Below are 22005 nucleotides of genomic sequence, written 5' to 3' on the forward strand. Positions count from 1 at the left end.
TCACTTGTTTTTGCTCTGGAACTTCAAGGTTCACAAATGTTCAGATACTTTTCTGTTTCTCAGAGTGGGACCCAAGGTTTCTCTTAGTCTGTTAATCCTTGTTCTTTGGAATATTGAGGGGGTAGTTTCTTGCAATTTCTCTCCTGTTACTGGTTTGCTCTACTCCATTGCTTGGTCACAAGGATACTGGCAAGTGACTGTGCTACTCCAGTATTAATATCAGTGATATTTTCACTGAACAAGCTTGTGTTTTGTCTCCGTATGCTGGCAAGGTGGCACACCGCATGCCATCTGAACTAGTCTAGCAAGATTCAAGGAAATGAATCCTCTTCCCAAAGGTTATCTTCTAGTGAAACATCTAAATATCTACCAGTTTCCTTTTTAAATTATTTCACCAGCATTGCATTTCTTAGAAGAATATATTCTCTAGAAGCCCTAAACAAAAAGGACAAATTTATCCCAATCTGTTCTTTTGTCTAAAAGCTTTTCCTCAAATAACCAATCAGAAGTTGAGGTTAAATGTCACACTTGCACGAACCTTTGTAGTAGAAAATCAGCAACAGTAATAGTTGTATGTGACTGAATGTAAATAGTAATATGTGATTGTGAACTTTTTATAAAGGTTGATAAGTATTGTCAGCGTTAATACTGTAAATTGAATAATTATATGCAGTTAAATCAGGGAATGTCATTGAAAGCAATTTTACCCACTTGGAATGTATACAAAAGACTGCCAAAAGGGGTGAACAAAGCAGGGGTAGGGAGGAGGCCTGATGAAAGGGGTGGGTAATGCGCAGGGTAAGGGAGGCGTCATGATGCAACCAGCTTGCTAACACCACCACTGCAGCCGAAAAATGCCATTGCATCATAAGGGGAGCGGGCCAACCAGCTGTTTCATTAGAGAGAGCCCTTCCTGGAAAAATGCAACAATGGAGGGGGGACCCTTCCCCCTCAGGCCCTCTTCACTCCTCCCCACCCCCAGATTGCCAGTAAGCCTGGCGAGAGTCCTTATGTTCAGTTCTCGCTTCACTCTGAAATCTGTTGTATCCAGGGTAGAAATGTTTGGTCTATAATATTTTGTGCTTCCTAGGTGCCAACTCTTCCTTAAACCAGAAGGAATTTTAGAAGGTCAGTTTAAAGAATCTACTACCTACATAACCTGGAAAGAAGAGCTTTATCGGAGTAATGAAGTAATGTGCATGCTGCAGTGCCCATCTACAGAAATCAACTTCTTGCCTCTAATAGTGAACTGTATTGCTGTCCCTGATCAAATAAACTTTATTGCCAGTCATGGAGAAAAGGACTGGGATCCAGCCTACATTATTCATCTTTATCCTCCATTGACTGTGAGAAATCTTTTGCCATACTCACTGAGATATTTACTTGAGGTATGTAATTGTTGGGGGATCACTTTTTTTTTTGTTGCTGTACTGTATAAACTTCACAGAAATAAAACACATCCAATCAAAAGTTTAACAGCATTTTTGGATATAACAGTGCATACATGCACTATCAAAATTTTGAAAAGTAGTGACAGTAGGGAAAACAGCCCTGAAATAATGCAGTTATAGGCAGTACAGTGTCTGAGCATCAAGAATTTGTATCCAGGGTTTTTCATGTATGGCCTCTAGGGATACAGATATTTGGTGTGTTAAAGCATGTCTAAGGAGAGAAGCATAAGGAGTATTTCCTTTGGCATTTTCCACAAATTTTTAAGAAGGTGTTGTACGTCACTGTCTGAAGAGAAGTCACAGTACAGAAAAGTGAATGCGCCTCTGTGTGGATGCAGCAGTGAAACGTAAGTCCTTCCTGTTTTGTGCCCTTGAAGTGAACAGATAATTACCAGCTGTGCTATTGAGCTGTGTTGATGAACATGGGTAGCATAGGGTTTTTCATCATTTTTATTTCCTTTAGCTTTTATAGTTTTCTCTGATTAGAGGTCATTATGGTGACATCCTGATTGATTGATTACTCATATGGTTAATGGCTATTTGATCATTTTTATTTTGCTAATCAACCTAGCTATACAGTTGGGTAATGTGAGAGGAAGAGTTTGTTTTATTTCTGAAAGGTTTGTAACATTTGTGGGGGTTTTTTGGATAGATGGGGTATGTTTTTATTAGGGCATGATGAGCTGAGTTGTAATGCATGAGCTTTTATTGTGTTGATGTGTATATTTCATGATTGTTTACTTGCTCTGTATTCCACTTGGAACATGTCATTTGATACGATGAGTATCCAACAAATGTAAACCTGCTCTATTTAATACCTTTCAGGGAACTGCAGAAACTCACGAGTTGGCTGAAGGAAATGCTGCAGATGTTCTTCATTCAAGACTCAGTGGGGAAATCATGGAGTTGGTTCTAATAAAGTATCAAGGCAAAAACTGGAATGGGCATTTTAGAGTCTCCCAGGGTCTACCAGAATTTTTCCTCATCTGTTTTAAGTCAGACTCTACTGATATGATGACTGTAGATTTGACTGTACATGTGCAGAGAGTTGGTAGCCGGATGATCCTGTCTGTCTTCAGCCCTTACTGGATTATCAATAAGACCTCCAGAGTCCTTCAGTACCGAGCAGAAGAGATACACGTGAAACACCCAGCAGATTTCAGGGATGTAATTTTGTTTTCCTTCAAAAAGAAGAACATTTTCCGCAAAAATAAGGTAAACCTTTTATAACTCGCTAAAAAAATGATGAATGGTGGGGTCTAATATCTGAAATGGAAACATTGCAAGTCAAATGTATAAGTTGTCTTTAAAACATCAATTGCTATTAATTGTGAAGCAATATTTTGTAGGCATATTCACATTGAGCTAGATAATCCTACAATTACAAATATAGATAAAAATAAATATCCTTTACATTAAAAAGGTCAATTTTGATAGTTTTAGCCACTAGTTCAAAATCTAGTTGTTATCATTGCATTGATTTTTCTCCTTTACCATCTCTATTAAATAACTTTCTTGGGTTTATAGTACTCACGCCAAGGCTATCATTGTGTATACCTTAGATCTGGAAGGAGAACATACAAATACTACTTCCTGTGTTTGTATGTAGGACTAGACTATTGCAAGAAGTTCACAATGGTTTAGCCTGTGTCCTCCAACCTGACTGTTTAATAGTTGTCAAAGTTTTGAACTAAAAAAAATTTGAGGATTCTCCTAATGCTGGGGATTTTCTTGTATGAGCAATCAGCTTATTAAAAGCAAGACCCCTTATGTGAACTTCATAAATTGCTCTAATTTGAAAATTGTTTAATTCTCCTCTGTGTTCTAAATATAGCAAGGTTCATATTACATAGGATTTGTCCAGCTAAATTGGCATTTTAAATTTCCTGCCTGTTTGACTGCCTCTGAGTTAACCAGCTAAGTTGTTAGCTAAGGCAAGGGGTAGTCCAGTCGAAATTATCCAGATAAATTTAGAACTGCTTCAGAGCAGTCCTGAAGGTAACAGGGAACATGTTCACGGATAACGTTACCTTTAACCAGCTATATTCAACATATAGCTGGTTTAAGTACAAAAAAAAAATCCTTAAAGACCAGCAGGCCTGACTTTTTTTTTTCCACTCCCCCCAAAAGAATAAAAAAACTCTCCACCCTGCCCCAAAAGAATAAAAAAACTCTCCACCCTGCCCCAAAAGAATAAAAAGAGAGTGCAAGTCATAGCGGCCTGAGGCCCTCTTGTGCTCCATTTCTTCCCCCAATATGAAAATCCCAGGACTGCCTCTGGGCCACCTCCTAATCCCTACAGTACCTTCCCCACCCTCCCAGCATCCCCCAAAACTGCCAAAGCCGTTGGGAGTGCAGTACACTTGTACTGGTCCAGGTTACCTCTAAGAATAATGTATACAACCAGTATTGCTATCAGTATTACATGACACTGGTGTGGTATAAATGTACTATAGGATTAGGGGTTGTGAGATGAAAATGTGGGAGTTAGGATTTTCATATCGTGGGTGGGCCTCAGACTGCTACAGCTTGCACCTTTTCATTTTTTTGGGAGGTTGGAGTGATGCATCAGGTGATATGTTCAGGCATGATATTTACAGGGTGGAAGGAAGGGCAGGGAATCTGACCTACTGGCCTGGAAGGTTTTGGTTTTTGTGTGTGTGTGTACTTAACCTGCTGTATGTTGAGTATGGCCGGTGAAGGTTAAAGTTATCCGGGTGCCTGTACATGGATAACTTTAACTCTAATTTAAGTTATTGTTCTTGTTTAAGTTATACCCTTTGTTACATGTAAACCGATCTGATATGAAATTTTTCATGAAGGTCGGTATAGAAAAGTGTTAAATAAAATAAAAATAAATAATAATTGGTTATATTCAAATATATCTAAAAATGAGACACAAAACTACCACAAATGGACAACCAAACCAAAGTACAACAGCCAAAGGAATTAGAAAATTAAACAAACACTATATAGCTCAGGTTTTTCAACAAGCTTTGTGTTTGTCTTCTTTCTGGCACGTTTCCCTTGGAGTTTTCCTGTCTGAAGAAAACTCATAGTATGGTACGGAAAGGTGAGTGCGCCTCTGTGTGGACACAGCTGTGAAACATTGTACTTCCCATTGTATGCCACATACAGGTGCCTAGTTGAATAGTACAGTTACAATAACCTTGAAGCAAACAGGCGGTTACTAGCTGAGCTGTTGGGGCTCTATTGATGAATATGGTACATAGCATTTTTCATTTTTATTTCCTGCTGCTGCTGCTCTTTTTACATGTATTATAATTAATGCCCAGCCCCTGATGGTAGACATTTGTTAAAACATGGCCTTGTTGGACTCTGTTTTTTGTTTTTGTTTTTTTCTTTAATCATATGATTTTGATGCTTTATATGTATTAAAAATTTGTAAAAAATATTTTTTTATCTGTTTATTATCATTAATTATTTTTACTATTTATATTTTTATTTATATAGTGTTTATTTATTCACAAATTCCTTCTGCTGAGTACCACTCCCTTTGGTTCATATATTCAAATAAAGCCAATTATGTTAAAAGTTATCCCTGTAAATTTACTTGCGTAATTTTTAGCTGAACATATTCAGCCAGAGATGTGTCCCATTGAATGTCCATCACAAGACATCAGACCAGATAGCTTGCCAACTTACTGAATATGGACTTTAGTAACATAGGTTAATTGGTACTATAACATGAAGTGCTTCATAGTTTCCTGAAGTAGTTTTCAAACTTTTTTTTTTTTTTCACAGAACCTAGTGGAAGGAAAAACACACTCATTCCCTCTTCCCATTACCCATTTTTATACCCCCAGATCCTATTGTCCACTTTTCCTCCAGCCCCCTATTGCTCACACATCTCCAGGTCTCCTTGTACAGTCCCTATTACTCACTCTCCATCTCCAGGCCTCTTTGTATTGTCCCTATTACCTATTCACACCACCAGTTCCCCTTCCTTAGTCCCATTGTCTGCTCACACCCATAGCCCCCCCTCATCCTCAAGCTCCATTGTCCACTTCCACAATCCTAACCTATATTGCTCAGGCCCATTTTCCACTTTCCCAGCCCCCATTGCTCACGTTTCCTTCAAGTGTATTCTGGGCTTAAAATATGTTATCTTTTAGTTACGTGCTGGGGGTGGTGTCTCTCTTAGAGTCTGCATCCATGGGGATGAGGGCTTGATGTGCCCTGACGCTTATTTTAATTTTGGAGCTAGTGGGAGGCATGACCTGAAGAGTAGCATCAGAGAAGCTCTGGCTCTGCAAGGCTATGTCTGTACTCTGTGCTTCTCAATGATCTTTGTGAGAACAGTGCAGAAGTAAGGGTGCCATATGGCTCAGACTTTGGAGAGCCATGTAGAGCCTTGAGTCGGCAGCTGAATGCTGCTTAAACTATACTTCCTCCCTCACTAGAACAGCCAGAATGAGAACAGAGTTGGGACTAGGAACGGGACCAGGGCCATAACCCAGTCACTGGTAGGTTACAAGCTAGTGCTGGGCCATAACACCAGCTTTGAAAACACTTGTATGCTGTGTTAAATTTAAATAAGAGATTTTTCTGACTAATTTTTCCATGTTAAACTGAATTATACCATAGGAACTAACAATTATAATTTAATGGTATTACATATTATAAATTTTAAAAATCATATTTTCATCTGATACAGATACAGCTGTGTATTTCAACAAGTTCATGGTCTAATAGTTTCTCTTTGGATACTGTGGGAAGTTATGGATGTGTAAAGTGTCCAGCCACTAACATGGAATATTTGGTAAGATCTTCCATGCCTAATATGTATATCACTTCTAAATACTTTTTAAAATGCATTTAAAATTAGTAATTATCCAAGCCATTAGATTAGCAAATGTCAACCATTTTGAATCTGTGCAAAAGACACTATGTAAATCATAGTCCATAACCATGTTATACTAAAAATGTTTGGGATTCATATTTAATTGAGACAGAGTTTAGTTCTTTATATTATGCCATATCTAGGGCTACTACACTGAAAAAGTCACTCAGCCAGCTAGAATGGGCAGTTAGTGTTTTGATGGTGACTAAAGTTCCATATGTGACTGATGATATGTTTGCATTGTAAGTAATCTCAAATGGACTCATTTTTTAATATTTTCTATGTGCCCTTTTCTTTTTGAGCTGTATTATGACTAACAATCTTCAAAATTAGCAATAAAAGTGACACAAGTTGTTTGCGTTATCATTCAGTGAGTGTAGTTTAATTATGTTAGTCTCTATTTTTAATCTTTGAATTACCTTCACATTTGTAACTAAGTAGCAACTTAAAGTGAGAGATAAGGTTTGCAATGCAAATTTTAGAGATGAAACTTCTCAATATTGTCTCTTGTATTTTTAGTGTTAGAAATAGGGACTTATTGTTTTTTTGTGTTTTTTTTAGCAGCCTTACTGATAGCAAAATATAATTTATAAAAAATCCCTTCAATTTAACAGGTTGGAATCAGTATCAAAATGAGCAGCTTTAATCTTACCAGGATAGTTACCATAACCCCATTCTATACATTACTAAACAATTGTTCACTGGAACTGGAAGTTGGCGAAGTCTTGTCTGATGGTTCATTGCCATCTAGAAAATGGAGTTATATTTCATCTTCTGAGGTATTTTCTTTAAAGCTTAATATTTTAGAATTTTGTAAAGCAAATAATAAAGAATAGTTACATAAAAAGCATAAATATTGTCATTTAACTTATTCACTTATATTTGTAAGGTACTGGATAGCATTTTTCATAGACTGAGATTGTTTGTTTGAGTACATGGGATTATATGCAGCTGAAGGGAGAAGGAATATGAACTTTTTTTTTTTTTTAAATATATATTGAAAAGTGTGATGGATACTTGGAGCAAAAGCCAGAGCAATGATGATGTATGTTTGGGACAGGCTCCAAGGGATCTTAAGGGCAAGGAATTGAAAGGGAGTGGCTCTATGATTGTATAAAATATGTGGCCACAGAGCAGACTAGTAAAATTGTGCAGGTTAGTGAACTAATTAGTCCTTTTCTTCTGACTTCCATGTTTTGTGGGTGTATAAAAGGGCTACGACCACAATTAAACATAAATTAAGTGGTCACTAAAGGAGAAGCTGTAGCTTGCTATTGTATGTTCCTGTATAGGAATTCTCAGTTTGATATACTGATATTAAGATACCCATAATCCGAGTAACTTTGAAAGAAAAATCAGTGGACTTCTGTTACAAATCTACAAAAACGTTACACCACTGCTACTGAGGAATCTGCTTCCCTTTAGCCCTGTAAACAGGAATTTTCATAATGTCCTTTATTATGAGGATTGGGATTTGTGTGGAAGAGGGAAAGATACAGTGAAAGGAAATTAGTCTGTCTCATTAAGGGCAAAAATAAAATATATTGGCTAAGTATATTTTGAAATCTTTATCATAAATTCTTCAATTTGTGGATTTTGGGTTTTTTTTAGTGTCTTCCATTTTGGCCTGAAAATTTATCTGGCAAGCTCTGTGCCAGGGTAGTGGGGTATGAAAGATCTTCCAAACCATTTTTTTACAACAAGCAAGACAATGGCACATTATTGAGTTTGGATGAGCTGGTAAGACTGTGGAATTATTTTTATAATTGTCAAAATGTTAAGGATGCAGTAAATGAATAACAGCTTTGAACAATAAATCCATATTTCCTTCAGTATGCAATCTGCTTCTGTTTCAGGATTGCTTTATCTAATTGTACAAAAAAACGAGAAAATCAATACACGTGCAATTGTATTGAAAATGTCCACTGCCTTTTTTTCAATCTTTGACCATCTCTCTAAGGAAAAACTGTGTGTTGAAACATAGATCTGTCGACCATCCCCTTGAGGAAGAACTGCATGTTTGAAACATAGATCTGTGTCAAAAAAAAAAAAAAGGCATACAAGATATGAAAAAAAGGCATCGGGCATTTTCAATACAATGGTGTTCTTCAAAAGAAGGATGAAAAGATACATTGCCTTGTACAAGATTATACAAAAGATAAGTAGTAAATGTTTAATTTTAAGTGTAAGAAATTTAAAAAAACCAAAAGGTTCATATAGGACTGAGCTTTTAATGACCTATGATTATAGAGAGAAGGCTAATGAATAATATAATACGTGCAGCATTCACAACAATGCTTATTATGATGGTCATTTAAAACTAGATTTGTGTTAATTATACTCTGGTAGGCTCTATAGTGTTGATTTAGACATCCTATGAAGTGCAAAAGAAAAAAAGCATGTTAGACTTGTCATGGTACTCCCATACATACCATCCAGCCATGAAATTAAAAGAATACTTTTCTTAGTCCAAACATCTTTTAAATTCCAAACTATATTGTATTTAAAATTAAAATTACTAAACCTCAGTATAAAATGAGTTGTCTTTCGTTTAACAGAATGGAGGTATAATGGTTGATGTGAACATTTCTGAGCATTCTATAGTAATAACGTTTTCTGATTACTATGAGGGAGCTGCCCCTGCTCTTATTATTAACCACACACCATGGGCCAATCTTAAATTCAACCAAAGGTAGGTAAATATATAGAATGAATCTTAGCATTTGTTTCCATTTTACTCTTATTGGATTTTGGGAATGGATAACAAATGATTTAGAATTATCAGAGTCAGTGAATGTAATCCCAGTTACACTTGAAGTCTTTTCTAGCTGTGCTGCTTCTGTTGGCTTTAATAAGTTTGCTGATTCTTCTTTGTAGTTAGTATTGATTCAGTTTTTGTTGTCCATTTGTTTTATGATAGTATGGCAATTGCAAAAGAAGATAGTGGGTTTTGTGTACTGTGGTAAAAACTGCACAACCTACGGGCTGCCTTAAAGAGACAACCATGGAACCAAAGTGCAGAAGGGCCAACTGAAAAACTTAATGAGCTAAACATTCATTTTTAATGTCTGATTGCAAAATGCATGTCAAGATTTCTCTCTTGCATTGTGATGTTCCATAATATGCAGTTTATTGCAGATGGCTGTTGGTAATTTGTGAGGCCACAGGAAAATCTGTTGATTTACATGGAATCGTCTAGAGCCACCACATCGTCAATCAATTATTTAGTTCAAAATTTTCAATTTTCAAAGCAAGAACCCATTATTTATGCATTGGGTGCGATAGTTTATAGATCTTCATATCATCCAGTGGTTTTTTTGAGCATCTCTGCTCTTTGCTTAAGCTGCTTATGGGATCATCTTTAATCATAGGTGTTTCTTTCACCCGTATCAAAATTATTTCTTTTTGTATTTTTCAAGAGATTTTTATATATATAAATATGCTGTATACTATTTCAAAGCCAGCTATTGAAATCCTCTTATTGTTTTGCTCTTAAAGAGATAAGTTCAAGATACTTTCCTTTAGGTGGTAACAGAGTACAGTTCGACGTGATCACGTTTCGTGTCCAAAGCTACCTCAGGAACTTCCCTGATGTCAGGTTTACTCTTCGTTGTTAATAGGATGTTCTTAGTTGCGTTTTAAGTCATTTTGAAAAAAAAACAAAACATTATTACAACCATTTTCTTGGGATTCCACTTGCCTTGCCTTGCTTCTGGGGTATACTTACAAGCCGCGAGCGTATACGTTGCGTCATCAAGGTGTGGGAGATGCCTCCTACTGAGGTGATCTCTGCGATCTTGCTTTTAAGCGCATGCGCTTGGCATGAATTGAATAAACAGATTATTCCTGATTATACACAGATGCAACTGACTTGAATTGAGAATCACAAATATTCACACGAACTGGGCCCATTCGATTTCTCGATTCAGCCCATGTGGGGAGACTGTGTTTAATTGGAAAATCCACCACTGTTCATGTTGCCTTAATTGTTTAATCCTGTCCCCACCACTCCAATGTTTAGAAATGCATTCCAGTACCGTCCAACTTAGATCTTCAAAACGATGTTGATGCTCCGCAAAGTGTGCCACTAAAGGCGCTTCTATCTTCCCAGTTTTTTAGACAGCTTTTGTGTTGACAGGACAGTCTTTGAAGACCCAACATGATTTGTCTATAGCAGAGGTTCCAATGTGAAAGATCACGTTGTGCATGCCAGCAATAAAGTTCCATCTCTTCCTCCTATGGCAATAGAATGCAAAGGCTGCAGCTTCTGTGCATTGAAATCACCCAAAACAATGGTTACATCAGCTACAGGACGTCAAATTGCCTTACCTAAGAAATTCTCCTGTCAAGCTAGCTTTGTAGTGTATGCAATTTTTTGCCCCAGTAATTTAATATACGTAAGGATGACAAAACGACTGATGAAAACGAGATTGATTGAATACAAAAGCTTTCTAAAAACTGGAAAGACAGAAGCACCTTTAGTGGCACAGTTTGCGGAGCATCAACATCGTTTTGAAGATCTAAGTTGGACGGTACTGGAATACATTTCTAAACATTGGCGCACTGGAGACAGGATTAAACAATTAAGGCAACATGAACAGCGGTGGATTTTCCAATTAAACACAGTCTCCCCACATGGGATGAATCGAGAAATCGAATGGGCCCAGTTCGTGTGAATATTTGTGATTCTCAATTCAAGTCAGTTGCATCTGTGTGTAATCAGGAATAATCTGTTTATTCAATTCATGCCAAGCGCATGCGCTTAAAAGCAAGATCGCAGAGATCACCTCAGTAGGAGGCATCTCCCACACCTTGATGACGCAATGTATACGCTCGCGACTTGTAAGTATACCCCAGAAGCAAGGCAAGGCAAGTGGAATACCAAGAAAATGGTTGTAATAATGTTTTGTTTTTTTTTCAAAATGACTTAAAACGCAACTAAGAACATCCTATTAACAACGAAGAGTAAACCTGACATCAGGGAAGTTCCTGAGGTAGCTTTGGACACGAAACGTGATCGCGTCGAACTGTACTCTGTTACCACCTAAAGGAAAGTATCTTGAACTTATCTCTTTAAGAGCAAAACAATAAGAGGATTTCAATAGCTGGCTTTGAAATAGTATACAGCATATTTATATATATAAAAATCTCTTGAAAAATACAAAAAGAAAAAATTTTGATATGGGTGAAGGAAAGACCTATGATTAAAGATGATCCCACAAGCGGCTTAAGCAAAGAGCAGAGATGCTCAAAAAAACCGCAGGATGATATGAAGGTCTATAAACTATCGCACCCAATACATAAATAATGGGTTCTTGCTTTGAAAATTGAAAATTTTGAAATAACTAAATATTGATTGTTGACGTGGTGTCTACATTCATTTTGAAATAATCGTTAACTTGATAAAAAAAGGAGTATTCACAGTATTGTCTAGAGCCACCCATGAATTGCAACCAATTTCTATAGAAATGTGCAGATTTATAGCAGTTAGTATTGTATTTTAATATGTGATAAATGTATTATTTTTTAGTCTTAGATTCATGTTCTGGCTTTCCATGTTACTGAAATTTTGATCATAGAATTACTTTCCTATGTATGCTAAACTGAAGCGGTATTATTGAGGCGTTGCATTATTATAGAGTATGTCAGGAGTGGCCAATTCCACTCCTCAAGAGCCAAAAATACCCCTGGTTTTCAAGATATCCACAGTGAATATGCATGAGACATTCACATACAGCAGAGGCATTTCAAGCAAATCTATCTGATGAATATTCATTGTAGATATCCTGAAAACCAGACGTGTGTAGCTTTTGAGGGCTGGAGTGGTCATCCCTGCAGTCTGATAACATGTTCCTAGGCCAGAGCTTTCCAAACAGCCAATTGGGTTTTCAGGCTCTAGGTAATTAATATGTATGAGGTAAATTTGTATATGCTGGGTCTTCAGTTTTGTCTGATATATATTCAGTACTCTGAAAACTCAGCTGGCTGTGGGACTACTAGGTCAGGTTTGGGATGCCTGTCCTTGGGTTTTTTTTCCATTAAAATTGTATTTACTTTGCACACCAAGCAGGAGACCTGAGTTGTCCTATTCTTCTGTCTGACTGAGGGAAATAGAAACCATCACATTTGGGAGATGGTTGAATCATGTACTGCTCCTCTGCTGGTATAGTGTGTGTTGGTGGTCAGGCAGAAAGCAGCAGTGGAACTGAGTAATGAAGGGATTGCATCCTGTTTTATTGGCAATAGGCCTAAGTAGTACTTTGAGCACTTCTGTCAGAGAGGGATTACGAGCGCAGTGATGAAATACTGGTGGTAGCTGTTTGATGAAAATTTAGTAGGAAATGACAAAAGAGGCCTTTTCTATAACTTGAAAAACTCATTTCTGTGAAATTTATGAGGAGCAGCAGCATAGCAGTTAGAGCAGGGAGCTACTCCTTGTGACTTTGGGCAAGTCACTTCTCCCACCACTGCCTCAGGTACAAATTTAGATTGAGCCCTCTGGGGACAGGGAAGTATCCACAAAGCCTGAATGTAACTTTCCTTTAGCTACTAATGAAAAGGCATGAGCTAAATAAAAATGAAATAAAATAAAAATACATGAGATTGCACGGAGGTAGACTCAGGTGAAACATCAGAAAATATTTCTTTAAGGAAAGGAAGGTGAATGCGTGAAATAGCCATCTGGTGAAGAAGGTAGAGTAAAAAAAAAATGGAATTGAAGAAAGCATGGGATAAGCATAAAAGGTTTCTAGCTGTGAAGAAATGAGGGAAAACCCAAAAATCAACTAAGGTTTATGGCACTGTTCTAGGAATTAAATTGGGAAGACTAAATGGATATTGTTATCATTATCTGCTCTCATATTCTTTGTAATGAAATCTGGGAGGTACATGCTGGAACACAAGTATGATGATTGTTCACAGTGAAGAAGAGCTAGTGTGTGACACTGTGCAAAACAAATCATTTTAATTTTAGTGCTTTAAACTGACAGGATTTCTCAAGTTTGCTTGGAAAATGCTGATTGCATATATAGAACAAATAAAATACTAGTAAAAAATGAAGAAATGAGTGCCAAACATGTTTTCTCTATTTTTCTCCTGCTGCTTGAGTTACAGTGGGTCAGAAGAGGAAATGGAGTTAAAACCACAGGAGGTACGGCTGTTTGCATGGGCTGATCCCACTGGTACCAGAAAATTAACCTGGAAATATGCTGAGAATGGTGGAGAACATGATCTGCTCAAGGTATGCTGAAAAATGAAGTTTTGGGTATCTGCCTTTTTTTCTGGGAGCTAACATGCACACTGGTGTTGCCATATAATTTTCTGATCTGTTATTTTCATGTTACCTGTGAAACAGAAGGATGGATTTGTACACTGTCAGGGCATTTGCAGATATGCTGGTGAGATCTACAGAGATTTTCCCTGTTAATAGCAAGCAGATCCTGAAAAAGTGTCAAAGTACAGTTTCTATAGTTTTATCTATATAGCTTGGTGATCAAGCAGCAATCTGATAGGAGCGCAGAGTCGAATCCATATATATATATTATATATATATTTTACAATGTTATAATTTTATATGTTACAAAACTTTACTTCACTGTAATTTTACAATGTCTCAATGTAAAGATAGTATGACTTGTTATCACACTATCTCACTAGATATTATGTAAACGGATGTGATACTCTTGGGTGAATGTCGGTGTATAAAAACAAACAAAATATACAAGGACTCTGATGGCTGATACAGTCATCTGTGTTCTTAGATTCAGTCAATGCCCTTTGATTTTCTCTCACTTTGGTTTCCTTTTGGCCATGTCTTCTTCCTCCCCCTGTATCCTGGCCATTCCTAGTTCTGCTTGCTGTTCAGATAACCATTTTGAGCATGACTGTCTTGTTGCTTAACTTTGATGGGATTAATATACATTGGCCATCCTGATAAGTTTGGCTACATGTGCTGAGCATGTACAAGTTGCTCTCAATTCCAGGTGAGATTGGCTATAACCAGTTGTGAAATTTACACAGTTCTGCTGATAAGGACTTTATCTTGCATGTCTTTAGAAACAGCTCATTCCTTTATAAACCTTCAATGTTGTGCCAGTGCTATGACCTAATGAATCATCTTCGGGCAAACAAAAAAAAAAAGCCTTTGTAACAAACTCAGTTACAACAGATGTCTTACTTCATAAATGAACTCTTATGATTTTACTCTGATAATGAAACAGGTATCTGGGTAAATATCATTTGTTGAAAATTGCCCTATGCAGATACTTTTATTCACGCCACAAAAGGGAGGGACCAGGATGAGGAAGGACGGGGCCAGCAAGGAACAGGTGGGGATTTCATTTTGAAATCCCCAATGTAAACTTTATCAGGTGCAAAGTCCACTGACGCTGAAATCCACAGGGAAGTCTCCCTTTGAAAATTCATTAACGAGCCTAGCATAAATTTAAAAAATTACCCGTTAAAACTACACAGTGGCAGGAGGAATTCCTGAGGGTAGCTTCTACACCTTTTACTGGCCAGGCTTAGGGATGTTGCAGAGGGCAGTGTTCAATCCTTGGAGAGGGGTAGGAGGAGATAACCATCGCAGAGCGGTGACACCAAATGGTCAAGGCTTGGGGTGCGTGTAAACCAGGTTCCAGAGTGAGCTTTGCTCTGTAGTCCTTGGCTAAAATATTACTGTACTTTCTAATAGCTGGGCTAAATAGAGATGAGGAGGAAAAAATGGGAGGAAAACCCAGTGTCTTTCATTTCCCATTCAGCTGGAGCCCCAAAGAGGCAGAAGAAAACAGCTGGACTAAAAAAAAAATATCATGCATAAGCACCCAGATAAATATAGCAAAACTTAGCCATATTAGAGCATTTACACTCACCAGCTGCTACATTGCTTTTAACTTTACAATCTGAAGGTCTAGCAGTAGATCTAAAACCATGCAAGGCCTTAAAATGTGCATAGTGTCCAAAGACTTACCATGAAACGTCGGTTCCCACTTGTGTTAGCTGCTCCAAGTGTTGTATTTCTGCCACAGTGGAGGCCAGGAAAAGCAAGTTTGCTTACAGTAAACGGTGTTTCCGTTGATAGCAGGATGAATTAGCCATGCTGTCTGGGAGCGTCTCGCGACCGGTCAGTAGGCGGACTTTTCTCAGTTAGTACAGAGTTTTGAACTCTGTATGGTTGCGCGGTGAGCTTTCCATGCGATTGCCTTGTTACCTCAGTAACAAGGCAATCGTACATGGAAAACGTTTTTGGTAGAATCTGTAGACTGTTTAGGGAGGGGGGAAGGGATTGCATAGCTAATTCATCCTGCTATCTACGGAAACACAGTGTACGGTAAGCAAACTTGCTTTTTCCTGTCGATAGCAGGGCTAAATTAGCCATGCTGTCTGGGAGTCCCAAGCTCCCGGGTTGTGTCCATATAGTACATTTTTTATGAGTTGAGGACACTACCCTTCAATAAAGGTAGACAGTCTTAATTTGTATTTAGGGTTGACAGAACTGCCAAACCCAGAGCTGCATTGGAAGATGCTTGCTGTCCGATACAGTAGTGAGATGTGAAAGTATGAAGAGAAGATCAAGTTGCCGCTTTGCAGATGTCCAGTAGCGGAACTCTTCTTAAATGCGCAACAGATGCTGCTGTTACTCATATCTGGTGTGCTTTTGGTTTGTTGCTCAAAACAATAGAATGTTTATTGTAGTAGAATTCAATGCATTGAGATAGCCAACTAGCAATGGTTCTTTTGGAGACAGGCTGGTTTGGATTATTAGGGTTAAAGGAGAGGAACAATTGAGGTGGTCTTCTTTGAGATTGAGTCCTTTGTTTGTAATAAGTTAACGTTCTTTTACAGTCTAAAGAGTGCAGAAGCTTGTCTAGGTCATTATGATGAGGTTTAGGTTTGGAGATTGGCAATGTAATTGACTGGTTTATGTGGAAAGCCGATCCTACTTTAGGAAGAAAAGTAGGATGAGGCCGAAGAGTGACCTTATCATGGTAAAATTCTAAATAAGGAGAATAGTGAACCAAGGCTTGTAGCTCATTTACTCTCCGTGCTGATGTGACGGCCACTAGAAATACTGTTTTCCATGTTAGGTATTTAATGTGGCATGAATCTAATGGCTCGAAAGGAGGCAGCATTAGTTGTTCAAGGACTATATTGAGATTCCATGGTATAGGTGGCTTTGACACCAGTGGCCGTAGACTTAGCATGCCCAGCATGAATCTGGAGATCAGTGGATGGTTGAAAATGGGAAGTCCATTATGAGAGTGGTGGAAAGCTGCAATAGTACACTTTTACTTACATTAAATATGTGCCTACATGTAAACCGTTGCGATGGTATATAACTTAGCGACGGTATAGAAAAGATTTTAAATAAAAAAATAAAAATAGCGCTAACATGCACACGAACGGAAGCCAACGCTCAACAGCAAGGTAGAGTATATGGAGATACTCTAGAAGTTGCGTGGCTGTTGATGAGAACGGATCTAGTTGTCGCGGTTTGCACCATTCCGTGTAACGATGCCACTTTCCAGCATAGTTACGTCTGGTTGAAGGTTTCCTAGATGCAATGAGAATGTCTTCAAGTTGAGATGGCAGACCCAGGTGACTTAATAAATGCCTTTCAACCTCCAAGCTGTCAGGTGGAGGGATTGAAGCATTGGATGAAGGAGGGACCCCCCTTCCTGAGTTAACAGACGTGGATGGTTCTCCAGTGGAATTGGTGGGTGAATGGAGAGCCGTATGAGATATGGATACCAGGGCTGCCTTGGCCATGCTGGAGCTATGAGGATCATATCTACTGTGTCTCGGATGCATTTCTGAATTGTCCTTGATATTAATGGAATGGGAGGGTAAGCATAGAGCAAGCCCCTCCGTCCATGGGATGAGAGAGGCATCTGGAGCATGACAAAGTTTACTTGGGTAAATGGAGCAAATTGCTTGTGTTTGACAGTTGCTCTCTGTGGCAAAGAGATCTATTATCATCGGGTTGTCCCAGCGTTAAAACATCCTTGTTGCTACTTTTGGATTCAAAGTCCATTCGTGTGGATGAAAAATTCTGCTGAGGCGATCCGCTGTGACGTTGTCTAAACCTGGAAGGTAAGTGGCTTGCATTGAAACTTTGTTTGCTATTGCCCACGTCAGTGTTCGAAGTGTTTCCCGACAGAGGATCCATGAACCTGACCCTCCTTCCTTGTTTATGTAGAACATGGCAACTTGATTGTCTGTGTATAGCATGAGATGCTTGCCCTGAACTTGAGGGGAGAAGGTTTGAAGCGCTTTCCAGATGGCTTGAAGTTCCAGGAGGTTGATCTGTGCTGTGCTCTACTGAGGAGACCAGAGACCTTGAGCCTCTAGATTGCTCAGATGGGCTCCCCAGCCCCTCCTGGATGCATCCGTTGTGAGTGTAAATTGATGGGGAGGTAACCGGAAAGGTGCTCCCAAGGTCAGGTTGTTGGTGTTTTTCCACAATCTAATGTCAATGCGCATTTGAGTCGTAAGTTGTATCCTGGTTGAAAGGGGTTGAAAGTATTGAGACCATTGATTCTTTAGTCTCCAATGTAGGCGGCGCATGTGTAGTCTAGTGTAGGGAACTACATGGATAGCTGCCGCCATGTGACCCAGTAACTGGAGGACTTGACGTGCTGAAGTATATGATCGGTTGCATAGACGTCAAGCTAGTGAGGATAGCGTTTGAATCCTGTCCTGCAGAAGGTATGCTCTCTGTTGTGTTGTATCGATGAGCGCTCCAATGAACTGTAGTGTTTGGGTCGGTTGCAGGTTGGACTTGTAATTTATTATGAAGCCCAGTGTCTGAAGGCAATTGATTGTTTGGAACGTGTGATTCCGTAGAGTAGCCTGATCCGAGGCTACTAAAAGCCAATCATCCAGATAGGGAAATATCTGGATCAACAGTTGTCTGAGGTGAGCCACCACCACCGCTAAACATTTTGTGAACACTCTTGGGGCCGAAGATAGGCCAAAGGGTAGAACTTTGCTTTCAAGCTCAGAACAGCCACTATCGATACAAAGGTATTGCCAAGAAGAAAAGTGCATGGGTATATGGGAGTACACATCCTTCAAGTCTATGGAACATAGCCAGTTGTTGGGTTGTAGGAGGGAAAGAATAGTCTTTAGAGACGTCATCTTGAATTTTTCTTTCTGAATGTGTTTGTTGAGATTCCGTAGCTCGAAGATGGGTCGAAGACCTCCGGACTTTTTTGGGATGAGGAAATAATGGGAGTAGAATCCCAGATTTTCCTGTGATATTGGAATTCTTTGAATGGATTTTTGGCTTTGTAGATTTTGTAACTGTTCCTGAAGGTACAGTGAGTGGGTTGATGTATTCCGGGGGGAGGGAATATGAGAGAGGCATGTGGGAGTGTTACAAAATTTATCTGGTAGCCTTCCCTTATGATGTTCAGCACCCAAGAATCTGAGGTAATTGCCTCCCAATTGCCATAAAATAGTCGGAGGCGACCTCCTATATATGGTGGTGGAGGTGGCTCGGGATAGCTCAAAAAGATGAAGTCTGTTTTTGAGGGGGTGCTGGTGCTGGCGCTGGCTTTTGTAGTTGTTGATGAGGTCATCCAAGGGATTGATGAGTCTGTTTCTTTGGTGGGAATAATTTTGCGTTCGATAGGTATTGTATGGTTTAAAAGGTGCCCTTGAGTAGGATTTCTTCCTGAATGAAGGGTAAAATTTCCTGGACGAGGTATGGGGGTCCGTAGGAGAAGTGAGTGATAGTACCGCGGTACTCTGTTCTTTAAGACGAGTAACGGTTTCCGCAAACTTATCACCAAAAAGATTGTCTCCTAGATATGGTATGTCCGCTAACTTATCGTGAGCATCCTCTTTTATAGCGCTTGCTCTCAACCATGCCATTCATCTTGCTGCTATAGCTGTAGCTGAAGATCTTGCGGAAGACTTTGTCATCTACTTCGGAAGACACCGACCGAAGTAGATGACAAATTCCTTCTTCCATGTCTGTAAATGGCTGTGGAAGAGTATTATCAGAGGCTAAACATATGGGACGTAATCTCTGAAGACATTCAAATAAATATTGGATTACGTAAAACTGATGGTGTTGAATTTTTGTTGTTAGCATGGGCAAATGGTATACTTTACAGCCGAAGTCATCCATGGACTTATGGTCCTTCCCTGGTGATGAATTGGCATGAAGTTTTGATCTTTTTGCCTTTGATAGTTCAGATTCCACTACTACTGAGTTGTGTGGCAATTGTGTGAAATCGTAAATTGTTGAATTACGCATACGGTACTCGAAATCCGTTTTCCTTGATGTAGCTGTGGTGGTAAAAGGTTTCTTCCAAATTTTATGAAGGACTGTATCCAGTACTGTATATGGTGGTAGAACTGTTGGCTCTGGAGGCATTTCGAATATTTTCAGTATGCCAAGAACCTCCGTCCTAGGATCAGGAATCTTTCCCATCTCGATATTTAACAGAGATCCTACTTTCTCGATGAACTTTGAGTAGGACAAGTCTTCGGGAAGGGAATAAGCTTCCGGGAGACCTTCTGGAGGGTCAGATGGAAAACCTGTAGATGAGCCAGGGGACGATGGCCATGGCGAGTCTGGAGAGTCCAGTCGATCAGCAATTGGAGATGGTGTTGACGGCTGAGAGGGAAGGAGTGGAGTTGGCGAAGGCTGAGAAGGCGCCAGTGAAGGCTGAGGATGTACTGTGTTTAGATCTTGAAGAAAAGTATTTAATGCCTGCAAAATCTGTAACATCGCTTTAGATGTGAGAGGTTGTGCAAGTCCTGGAAAAGGACCTGGTCCTGGAGGCATTGCTCCTATGAGCAAGTCTTGAGGAGGTGATTCTGGTCTGCTAAGGGAAGACTCATGAGAATCAGAATCTTTGCTAGAGGTGTCGGAGTCATGGACAGAGACTAGTTCCAGATGCTGGTCAGAATCTGTGTCACTAGGTTTTGAAGATGTTAGATGTTTCATTTTTTGTGACTTTTTAAAAGATTCCTGACTTAGCAGTATAGGCTGCATCAAGACTGTCCTGTGCATCTGAGTTCGAGGTTGAATCGATAGCTTCGCACGTTTGAAGTCATGATGCTCCGTTGCGTCACGTGGCATAGATGCTGTACGTTTAGATGTGCCTTTGTGCGCGCATCTGTGCGCCGGTGACTTGTGCGCGGAGTCATGCGCCGGGCTAATCGCCGAAGCGCCATCCAGCTTTGGCCGATTTGATTTTTCATGACCCGACTTCAGCGTCGATGAGCGGGTTCAGTAAACTGAAAACCACGCGACTCACGAGGGGATTTCAGTGAAAGAGGAGTTGAGGCCTCAACTCCCTTCACTGGCCTTGGTGGATTGACCGACCTGGCCAAGGTACCCTCTAGCGATGCAGACCTTTTTGACGGAGTCTTCTTCGTCTCTTCGGTCCCGGCGAAGACTGTGTTGACGATACCTTTAGGCGCATGCTTCCTTTGGGCTCTGGGAGACATACGAGCACAGTCCCGGCATGAGACTTGGTCGTGTTCCGGTCCCAGGCAAATATAGCAGTAATTATGTCCATCTGTAATGGACATAATTTTACCGCACTGGCAGTACTTAAATCCGGATGGCTTAGGGAGCCATCACTGCCTAAAAAAATTGAAGAAAAAAACAAAATTTGAGAAAAAAATCTCTTCAGAGACTAGGAAGAGAAAAACCCCGCATGCAGACTACTCGCGGAAAAAAAGACTGAGGTAACAAGGCAATCGCGTGGGAAGCTCACCGTGCAGCCGTACAGAGTTCAAAACTCTGTGCTAACTGAGAAAACGCCGCCTACTGACCGGTCGCGAGACGCTTCCAGACAGCATGGCTAATTCAGCCCTGCTGTCGACGGGGAAATTCTTTGTGATCTCATTTTTCCAGTCCACCTAACTTTTTATTTTTTTTAAATTGTATTGTGTATTTTGTTCATGCCTCTTCACTGGTGACTCATAGTAAGTTACATTCAGGTACAGTTATTTTTTTCCCTGACCCTAGAGGGTTTACAATCTAAGGGGCTCATTCAATAAATGCTAATTTCTGTGGGGATAATGCAAGGTATTTCAAATACCTCGCATTAGTTCAGTCTTGGCACTGCAGTCAGCTGGTTAGCATGTAAATCTATGGAATCATCTCAATAATACCCTAAACAATGCAAATCAATGATCCAGGGACCATTGCTTAAAGGTTCCAAAAGCCCCGATTAGTCCCCACCCCCCACCAAAAGTAGTGAAAAACCCCAAGGGTTTCCATAGATCCTATATCCCCCCAACCCCTGCTGCCGCTGGAAGCAGCCTGTTGTAAAAATAAAACAAAAAATATATATTTTTAATTGGTGCCAAGCTTCCAACCCATCCCCCTCCCCAATATAACAAAAATCCAGACCCTGGAGGCAGGAACCTCCACTCCTCCCATCCACCTTACTCTCAAAATTCGCCCTGGTGGCCCAGTGGGGACCCAAAGCATATAAGAGTAATATATCTTGCTGCTTTCATTGTAAAAGTGAGTGGTCTGTGGAGGGCTCATCATATTCTTAGTTTCCATATCCAAATGATCAACTTCTCTGTTAACATTAGTTCAGTTGCTCCATACTCTTTGTTTCTGGGGCCACAAATGGTGAAATAAGAGGCCATAGATCCTTCTAATATAGGTCCTCCTTCAAATTCATAATCCAGTTGCAGGAAAATTCAAATTAT

The 22005-nt window shown here is 39.6% G+C and overlaps 1 protein-coding gene across 4 annotated transcripts in view; it reads left to right on the forward strand.

Annotated features, from left to right (window-relative positions):
• The window catches only part of VPS13C (vacuolar protein sorting 13 homolog C), a 483673-nt gene that overhangs the window by 340748 nt on the left and 120920 nt on the right, over nucleotides 1-22005 (forward strand). For all 4 annotated transcript variants that reach the window (XM_029575527.1, XM_029575524.1, XM_029575525.1 and 1 more), the window contains 7 exons: nucleotides 1091-1388; nucleotides 2277-2666; nucleotides 6130-6234; nucleotides 6930-7094; nucleotides 7927-8055; nucleotides 8874-9007; nucleotides 13429-13555. In XM_029575527.1, the coding sequence (XP_029431387.1) occupies nucleotides 1091-1388; nucleotides 2277-2666; nucleotides 6130-6234; nucleotides 6930-7094; nucleotides 7927-8055; nucleotides 8874-9007; nucleotides 13429-13555 (1348 nt within the window). The remainder of the gene's footprint in view (nucleotides 1-1090; nucleotides 1389-2276; nucleotides 2667-6129; nucleotides 6235-6929; nucleotides 7095-7926; nucleotides 8056-8873; nucleotides 9008-13428; nucleotides 13556-22005) is intronic.

Source organism: Rhinatrema bivittatum, chromosome 13 (genome assembly GCF_901001135.1).
Source record: "Rhinatrema bivittatum chromosome 13, aRhiBiv1.1, whole genome shotgun sequence".
NCBI lineage: Eukaryota > Metazoa > Chordata > Amphibia > Gymnophiona > Rhinatrematidae > Rhinatrema > Rhinatrema bivittatum.